The 9,280-nt window shown below is 36.8% G+C and overlaps 3 protein-coding genes across 3 annotated transcripts; all 3 read right to left on the reverse strand.

The window, feature by feature from the left end:
- Nucleotides 1-423: 423 nt before the first annotated feature.
- On the reverse strand, nucleotides 424-2,781 carry LOC122275347 (exocyst complex component EXO70H1-like). Its single transcript, XM_043084361.1, has one exon. The coding sequence runs from the start codon at nucleotides 2,653-2,655 to the stop codon at nucleotides 718-720; it is 1,938 nt and encodes a 645-aa protein (XP_042940295.1). The 5' UTR covers nucleotides 2,656-2,781; the 3' UTR covers nucleotides 424-717.
- Nucleotides 2,782-6,347: 3,566 nt separating this feature from the next.
- On the reverse strand, nucleotides 6,348-7,274 carry LOC122277061. The gene has a single exon (XM_043086944.1). It carries the CDS (start codon nucleotides 7,272-7,274, stop codon nucleotides 6,348-6,350), a length of 927 nt encoding a protein of 308 aa, XP_042942878.1.
- Nucleotides 7,275-7,959: 685 nt separating this feature from the next.
- On the reverse strand, nucleotides 7,960-8,610 carry LOC122277062. The gene has a single exon (XM_043086945.1). The coding sequence runs from the start codon at nucleotides 8,608-8,610 to the stop codon at nucleotides 7,960-7,962; it is 651 nt and encodes a 216-aa protein (XP_042942879.1).
- Between the last annotated feature and the right edge of the window lie 670 nt (nucleotides 8,611-9,280).

Below are 9,280 nucleotides of genomic sequence, written 5' to 3' on the forward strand. Positions count from 1 at the left end.
TCAGAACCTTCCAAAGACTTTAAAACCGTTATATTATAATTCCCGATCAATAATGTACGCGGTGTATGGCCCTCCTAAAGACTATTTTAATTATAAAATATTTAATTCATTGGTCTAATTAGCTGCGGTTAAGTTTCCATGACGTCAAACTATTCAACTCATACCCTTGGTTGTCAGTCCAATTTTCAAAAAATCCTACTCATGATCATTTTCATGCACAACATACCATGCTTGATCTCGATTAATGCAAATTCCTTTACCACAAGCTTGATTTCATTGATAGAAGTCTTACCTTGCCATCTAATCTTTCTAATCCAGCATATAATGTTTAGTTATGCTGTAATGATATAGTTTTTTTGTGGTTACTTAATTTTGTATCGAAATAGATTGTAGCCAGTTGTATCTATATTGACACAGTGCGAGAACTTTGAACCTAGTTTTAGAATTTTTCATTTTTCTCTTACTAACTTAAACATCGGAAGCTTCATCCAGCTGACACTTGGCCGCTAGAACTCAGAATGACTTTGCGTATACAAGTAACAAGGAAGGCCCTAGCCACCGAGGAGGCGGTCTCAAAAACATACAAAACACAACGTTAAAAATAGATTTCACTTTTTTATCAAAATTAATAAGGAGTCTTAATTATTCTATTATATACATCTCCAAATAATCGAGAATAAACCGGTCAAGACCCAAAAACAATAGCCGTATAAATTTTCACCGTCTAGTAGATTGGTCACGCCGCCAATGAGATGAGGACGACGAAGATGACGGGCTACTTCCCCAATCAATCGACTTAATCGTTCCCAAGAACAAGTCAGATAAGTAATTGCCCACATCTTCAGGAGAAAATCTGACATATAACCTCGCGTTCCTCTCTCCTCTTTCGGATATTGGCCGATACTTGTCATAAAATTTTTGATAAACTGGTTCGAGCTTTGTCGCAATGGACACCTTCATTTCGTCTCGAAGGTTCCGGTCTGATACAACGAGCATACCCTGTTTCAGATACGCTTCTTCGAAGCTTGAATTGAATTTCCTGAGAATCTCCCTTGCTTCCGCAGATGAAATCTCGGCGGTTGGGTTCTCCGGGAGTGACGCGATCACCTTGCCCCAGGCTAGCCGCTCGTATTTTGCAGCGAACTGTCGTACTTTGTTTTCGTGCTTTGAGATCCAATCCTCACCAAGAAGGTACTGCAGGTTCGACGTACGTACGGTGGAGACGACATGTTGGATATTGTTGGCTAGGAATAGGTATGAGAGAGAAACGTCTTTGTAATGCTTGGCTCTACCGTCGAGCTTACACAGAAGTACGAGGATCGGCCAAGCTATACGCATGGAGATTGCTGTTGTTGGAGATTCGTCGGATTGTGGACTGTCGAAGTAAGATTCCGGTAATGAGGATTTCGTAGGATGAGGCCAGTCGGTAAAAATGTTGCCTAGGATGTTACTGTAATCAGCGAGGAGTGAAAGGTAATTCATCGCGTGCAGCGTCACAGGGTGAACTCCGCCGTCTAGGACCAGCGATTTGGACGAGTCCTTTTGGATCGCTGATTCGAAGTCTGATAGCATTGAGCGTACTGACTCGCCGAGACGGACAAGTGAGGTGATGGCTTGAGATAGGATGCTAGCAGTTGAGTCGAAAGAGAATATGGACTCAATCTCGGGCCAGTTTTCAGAGATCGTGGTGTACATGTCGAGCACCTGAAAAATTTTCTCGGGAGATTTCTTGCTTTTGGCGACGACTTCGGGGAAACTAAACAGCATAGTAGCTCCTTGTTTGGAAATCTCGGTGAAGCACGATTCTCTGATGGAGTCCGAGGAGGAGAAGACGTGGTCGCAAAGTATTCTCTCACCAGTGAAGAGCGTCCTCATGGATATTTTCACTGCGTCCAACCAGTTCTTGATTTTCAACTCGAGCACTTCCCAGTCCATCTTGTTGATTAGCGAGGAGCTCAGTTTCTCGACCCCGAGACGGTAAATGCCTTCATCCACTATAGATTTTCTGATGATTTTGTAAATACTGACGCACTCTTTGGCATAACCGGAGGAGATCATGCACTCGGCTATGGACCTCAAGTCCGCCATGGCAATGGAAGAAACCTCCTCAACTTCCTCGATGGAAGCCCCTGCAGGGCGCACGTCGTCGTCGTCGTCGTCGTCTTCTTCATAATCCGAGATGCTTGATCTCGTGGAGGCGCGTGAGGATCTGGCGGACACGGATTCTGGATCAAGGTGAGCCCGGTTCATGGAAAGGATCTGATAGAACTCCTTCTGGAGTCTCTTCATGGCAATCTGCATTAGCTTGTGAGCTTGCACGACCTTATCGGAGGAAGAAGAATTGTCGGAGACCAAGGCGTGCATGGCTTTCTGGAGATTGTTAACGCGGTGGATAAACTGCATGGCCTCCGCCTTGCTCTCGTAGAAGAGAGATGTAACATTGGCGTAAGAGGAGCTGTCCGGATTCCATTTGGTGATCAAGGCGGCGGCGGCTTCAATGGACTGGTCGATCATGGCGGAATCTAAGGAAAAGCTTGTGGAGCGAGGAATAGGGCAGGTTGAGTGGGAGGGTCTCGATGAAGGTGAAGAGTTGGGAGAGGAGTAGGAAGAAGTTTTAGAGTGAAAGCAGAGGCTCCTCAATCCCTTCATCGGCATATTTAGTAGCTTCTAGATGCAGTGACTGAAACTCGATCTGTTTGCTTCCCAGGAAAATAAAAAAGGGTTGGGATGGTAGGGAGAGAAATGAGAAGTGAACAGATCTGAGCTCTTTCTGATCATAGGGGCGTTGGACTGGGTGGGGGTTTATATAGACAAGACCCCCGCAGCAACGAGGCCGTCGGTACAGATGAATTGTCAAAGGGTGAAGAAAGCAAGGAAAGAACATGTTGCTGTGGTGGGCCCTGGGGGGTGGGGGTGGAGATGACTTCAGAATAAGTACATACAAAGACTTATAGACCCACGTTAATTGAAATTTCACTACTGGCTGGGTTTTTTACACGTGTGTGTTGTATCTTAATTCCGTGTCTTTTCTTTCCTTTCTTCTCTTTCTTGTGAGCTATTTTCGTGAGTCTCTATTTTCCTGACCGATTGATAATGAAGTAATGCAAATTCTAAAGACATTATTTTTGTTCTTGAGAAATAGCTAACCGTCCGAACTCTACAATTTAAAGAAAAAAAATCAGATATATTAGGAAAAAAAAAATCTAAGAAATTACCAACGAAATAACCTCATTCCAATTATATAATAATAATAATATTAAAAATGATTTAATTCATTTTTTCAAAAGAAGATATATAAAGCAATGCAGGCTTTAATATATTATATTAACAAAACGTGGTTAATATTAACGTTAAATATTGTGTTCTACCAACTGATACGACCAGTATTTACCGCGCCAAGCTAGTGACCAGTGCAGATGAGGTATGTGTTTTGTATCGGGTCAAATACCAGTCATATCGGTGCGTTTTTGTTAATACAGGCCAATTTTCGGTATACCGACTGAAATTAGTAGATTTTGTAATTAATGTAAAAATTTTGACTTTTTTTTTTTAATTTTCACTCCAATTCTCACATCTGAAAACTATTTTTTTAATTTTTTTAATTCACTTTTCTCGAGGAGTGGAAATCAAATCCCTACTACATTTACGTGATGAAGATGAGTGATTAATTTTTTAAAATAGTTAGATTGAAAACTTATAAATACTATTGAGTTTTATAAATATGTATTTTAATTTTTTAAGACTTGCATTAATGTTATTTTAAAATATAATTTATATATATAATTAATTTATTATATATAGACTATCCCAAAACGATATCCAAAATAGTACGATATTTCAGTATCTTAATCTAAATGACCACTTATAAAACGATATTCAAAACTTTCTTATTGACTCTCTAACCCTCATGCCACGACCACACCCACGCCTTTGATATTTGCAAGTGAGAATTACATTCGGTGATGGGATCGCGTCCTTTACATATGCTATATAGTCAACTATACATTATATGTATGCATTAATTATTACAGGATTTTATAACCCAATGGATGGACTATAGATTTCTTGTTGTCCCCCTAAATGATAGAGGATCTACCACACCATGACTTGTGACTATATCTTCTATATATAAAAAATGTGTATGAAACGGAAAATCTTGTTTTAACGGTTTTTCTTGTTTTTCCGTTAAAGTTAACACCGTTTGTTTTAACGGTTTGGCACATAAAATAAAGACATAAATGTTAAGAGAGATAGCATTCAATGTTGTTATATGATTTATTAATCTCAATAATTATAATACTTAATAATGTATATAATAATGAGTAATTAAAGATTAATTATTATATTTTTCTCTTTCTCCTTAACATATACACGTGTATTAGGTGCATAAGACTTGAATCCCTAAGTATAATATACGTGTATTATACGTTTCATTAACTCAAATTATTGGGTATTCCAAATTTAAAAATCTCATATAATATATAATACAAGTGTGTTTAATTAAAGTATTTTTTTTTCCATAGTAGTAAGACGTAGCTTCCGCTAAGTTATATTTCATAAATGGGCTTGCTATGATAGGCACGTGACAAAAGCCGTGATCCTTGAGCTAATCAAGAAAGAGTAAATTCAGCCAACAATTTCAAAATATATTTTATGATTTATATATATGCTATATATAGAAAATATTATACCACAAATTTTATAAAAAGATTATGTTTTAACTTTATGTTATCCCTGATCGACTCAACCAACAGCAAAATAAGAATATCAATGTTGTCTCTATTGATTGTCTACAGGATGACATAAATTGATGAATTATAATATAAATATCAAACGACACATATTTTGAACTACCGTTTGTGTTAGACTTTTATTAAATTTTTCATATACATCTTTGCTAAAATTATAGATGTTATAAACATGTATTGGATTATATGATACTTTGAACTAATTTTTTTATTTTCTCCAATATGTCTTAAATTATTAAGTGACATCAATAATTTTTATAAAATATATATTATTTTTTACAAATAATCATTTCATAAAAGTAGACAAACGTGCTTTACACGTTACTCCCACCTAGTATATATATATATATATATATATATATATATATATATATATATATATATATATATATATATATATATATATATATATATATATACTTATATGATCCTCATTTTTGACTGACTCATGAGTTTGAGTACGTACTTCCATCGATCCCATTTGAATTGTGGCTGTTTGATTTCAGATTCAAATAGTACTGCAACTCATCCATATATATATCAGTTATAATTATTTGTTCAACTTTGATACACTTTCATAGGCCGGTCCTGTTTGTTCATGGCTTACTTAAAGACTTAAATCTAAGCTATGTCTAATATCTTCACATGATGACCATGACTGTAATAATGATCATTATATGCCTTCAATTAATGCTATGCTCAGTTGGCTTTGATTTTTGTTTTCGCCTCTATTAAATTATCAAGTTCAGAAATATTTTGTGCATGGATAAGACCAAAATAATCAGAAATTAAGGTCTCGATTGGCCTCCTAGCTAGGAGCTATACATAGGCTACGCGTACTCAATCTCTCCGCGTAAATTAAAGAGCAAGTTGAGTTATTAAATTGAGTCCTAATTAATGGAAATTTAAGTATTAATTCATTATTGCTGTTGCTTTAATTAATTAGTCTCATATCATATTGTATAATATAATAATTAGCTATCTAGGTCTGACTATTTTTTGTGCAAGTTGGTAGAAAGATCAGCATATGCATGCTTCAATTGCACTACGTATATACTAGCTTCAAAGTATAGTACTACTTGTGATATTTGTTGTAAACATTTCTTTTGCTATCTAATTAATTTCATAAAGGCTACATACCTACGAACATATGCATCTTAAATTCATAAAGGTCTCTACATGAGCTGCTAGCCTGCTAGCTCGCAGAAAGTACTCCGCATGTACATTGAGACCTTAACCCACTGCACAAAATTATGGTAAAAAAATATCTGCAAGTTGAGGGTCCTTGATGCATGGGAGTTAAGTAGTCTTCATGATAATTTAAAAATATTAGTTTATTTATATTACTTTTTTGAGAAAATCATTTATTATAAATTATAATAATAAAATAAAATGAGATGAAATATTTCTTATAATATTCAAATTGAGATTGTAGAAGCTAACAAAGAGTACGTCAGGAATTTTTCCTTATCTAATATATATTAATATGCATGTACCTGATCTGCCTATATATGCAGAACACAAATGATCATCATTTGATCGCCTTAATTTTTTCCTTAAATTTTTTTGGAAAGGAACCTCATATATTCATTGAATGAATCATCCGTTACAAAGTTTATCTTTCAACAGATCACTCCATACAATTTCTGGTGCTTCCTCAATCCATATTCTCTCGGTATCAAATTGTAAAGCTGTTCTAGCTAGTATGTGGGCCACTGTATTCATCTCTCTTTTTACAAATCTCACCTCCCACTCTTTTCTATTTCTAAAGTATCTCTTTATCTCCTGTATAATATTTCCGTAGACAGACAAGTCTTCTGCTTCTCTATTTACTGCCTCTATAACCCCCTTTGCATCCCCTTCCAGTATTACTTTCGTGTAATTCAATTCTGTATAGATCTCTGCTGCCCTTCTCAAGGCAAGACTTTCTGCTGTTGCTGGGTGATGTAAGTACTTCCTTCGTCCACAAGCTGCTACCAATACATCCCCATTTTCATCTCTGATGATTATACCTATGCCCACTTTCTTATTTTTTAAATCTACTGCTGCATCCCAGTTTGTTTTTACAAAATCTTCCCTTGGCACCTCCCAATGTTGACCCTGCCTTACAGCCATGGCTAAATTATTGCCCCTTTTTAGCATCTGATTTGCTGCCTGGTACTCCTGTAGTGACTCCTTTGAATCTCTGATAACACTCCTTGGGCTTCTAAACTTCTTGTCAAAAACTAACTCATTTCTCCTCAACCATAGCATTCTCATCGTTGCTGCTATCATCTCCAAATCAGGTTCTGTTAGTTTACCTTTCATCCTTCCCCACATACTTAGAAAGTCATCTTCAGCCACATTCCATTTCTGAATAGGGGTAGTCATTTCTGTCCATACAGCATTAGCTGCTGGGCATTGCCATAAAAGATGCATCACAGTTTCAGTATCTATCTGGCATATTGGGCATAGAGGGTCATCCAGAATTTTTCTCTTGAAAATGTTCCATTTAGTGGCTAACAGATCATTGCCTACTTTCCACATAAATGTCTTTACCTTCCTCGGTACATTAAGCTCCTAGATACTCTTCCATCTTCCATCATGCCTGCTTCCCTCTGAAGTTTCCCCTGTGATAGCCTTTTTCTTGTCTATCTCCACTTGATACCCACTTTTGACCATGTATAGCCCTTTTTCTGAAGAGCCCCATATAAGTTTATCCTCTACATTCATACAACTCAGAGGTATGCTGCAAATCTGCTCTAGCTCTTCTCGAGAAAAAATTCTGCTTATAAGATCCACATTCCTCCCAACAGTCTGAAAGTTTATAAGTTCCTTTACCCTTGCACTAGCTTCCAGAATCTTGATTGGAGATTGTACTTGGTTGGAGACAGGTTTAAACAGCCATTTGTGCCCCCAGATTTTAATTCTATTCCCATTACCCACTCTCCACTTCAGTCCCTTATTTAACAATCTCATTGCTCCCCACACACTCCTCCATATTAGTGAAGGTTTGTCACCCAATTTGGACTCCAGAAAGTTACATGTTTTAAAGTATTTTTCTTTGAAAATCACTGCCACCAGATTCTCAGGATTCATAATAAATCTCCAGCCTTGTTTAACTATCAAAGCCATATTGAGACATTCCAAGTCTCTGAATCCTAAACCTCCCTCTCCTTTCTGTTTGCCCATTTTTTCCCAGCTTCTCCACTGCACACAGCTCCTCTTCTGATTATTTCCCCACCAAAACTTTGCAAACATTATGTTCAGCTCCTGACATAGTCTCTTTGGTAACTTGAAGATGCTCATAGTGTAAGTTGGAATTGCCTGCAGCACTGCCTTTATTAATATTTCCTTTCCTGCACTCGACAAATACCCATTCTTCCAATTGTTGATTCTTTGCCACACTCTCCTTGATACATTTAAAAGTATTGTACTTTGACCTACCTATCATTGTAGGGAGACCAAGATACCTTTCAAAATTACCCCTCACTGTAGCTCCCCTTGCAGCTAAGACATCCCTTTTATCTTCGGTTTTGGTGTTGGAGCTGAAGAAAATTGATGTCTTGTCCCTGTTTAAGAACTGACCAGAAGCTTTTTCGTATCTACTAAGTATTCTTTGAATCTTCAACCATTCATCCAGCCTGGCCCTTCCAAACAACATACAGTCATCTGCGAATAAAATGTGGTTTACCCTTATGCCTCCTCTCACCACTGCCACCCCTCTTGTATCTCCCTCACGATCTGAATTGTTAAGCATTGAACTTAACCCCTTCGCACATAGAATGAACAAATAAGGTGACAGGGGGTCATCTTGTCTTAAACCCCTTATTGGGAAAATTTTCTGTCCAGGCTTACCATTTACAAGAACTGAATATGACATAGTAGATATGCACTTCATAATCATGTCTATCCACTTGCTATTGAAACCTATCTTTCTCATAATTTTTTCTAAGAAAACTCACTCTATTCTATCGTAAGCTTTAGACATATCTATCTTTATGGCCATACTTCCCTGCCCTCCTCTCTTCCTGACTTTTATAGAATGCATCACTTCATAAGCTATCATAATATTATCAGTTATTAATCTCTCAGGCATAAAAGCACTTTGATTAGGAGATATAATATCTGTTAACACACTCTTCAACCTATTAGCCAGCATCTTTGAAATGATTTTATACAAGACGTTACACAAACTAATTGGTCTATATTCATTTGTATACTTCGGATTCTTTATTTTGGGAATAAGAGCAATATGTGTAAAGTTAACAAAAGGATTTAAGTCATTACCATTCAAACAGGCTAGAACTGGTGAGCACACTTCCTTTCCTATAGTCTGCCAGTGATTTTGATAAAAGCAGGCTCCAAATCCATCCAGCTCCGGGGATTTATAAGGGGCCATCTGATTTATTGCCTCTTCTACCTCGATTCTGGTATAGGTCCTGGTCAGTTTCTCATTCATCTCACTTGTCACAATTTTTTTTTTCCTTAAATTTAATTTATTTATCTGGGCCATTAATTTTATTCATGGTTCAATATTTTGTTTTTATACA

This window comes from Carya illinoinensis, chromosome 9 (assembly GCF_018687715.1).
Source record: "Carya illinoinensis cultivar Pawnee chromosome 9, C.illinoinensisPawnee_v1, whole genome shotgun sequence".
Taxonomy (NCBI): domain Eukaryota; kingdom Viridiplantae; phylum Streptophyta; class Magnoliopsida; order Fagales; family Juglandaceae; genus Carya; species Carya illinoinensis.

What these genes read in the sequence shown, in the direction of transcription:
- LOC122277061 (XM_043086944.1), bottom strand. Translation starts at nt 7,274, where the DNA reads ATGTGGAAAGTAGGCAATGATCTGTTAGCCACTAAATGGAACATTTTC.
- LOC122275347 (XM_043084361.1), bottom strand. Translation starts at nt 2,655, where the DNA reads ATGCCGATGAAGGGATTGAGGAGCCTCTGCTTTCACTCTAAAACTTCT.
- LOC122277062 (XM_043086945.1), bottom strand. Translation starts at nt 8,610, where the DNA reads ATGTCATATTCAGTTCTTGTAAATGGTAAGCCTGGACAGAAAATTTTC.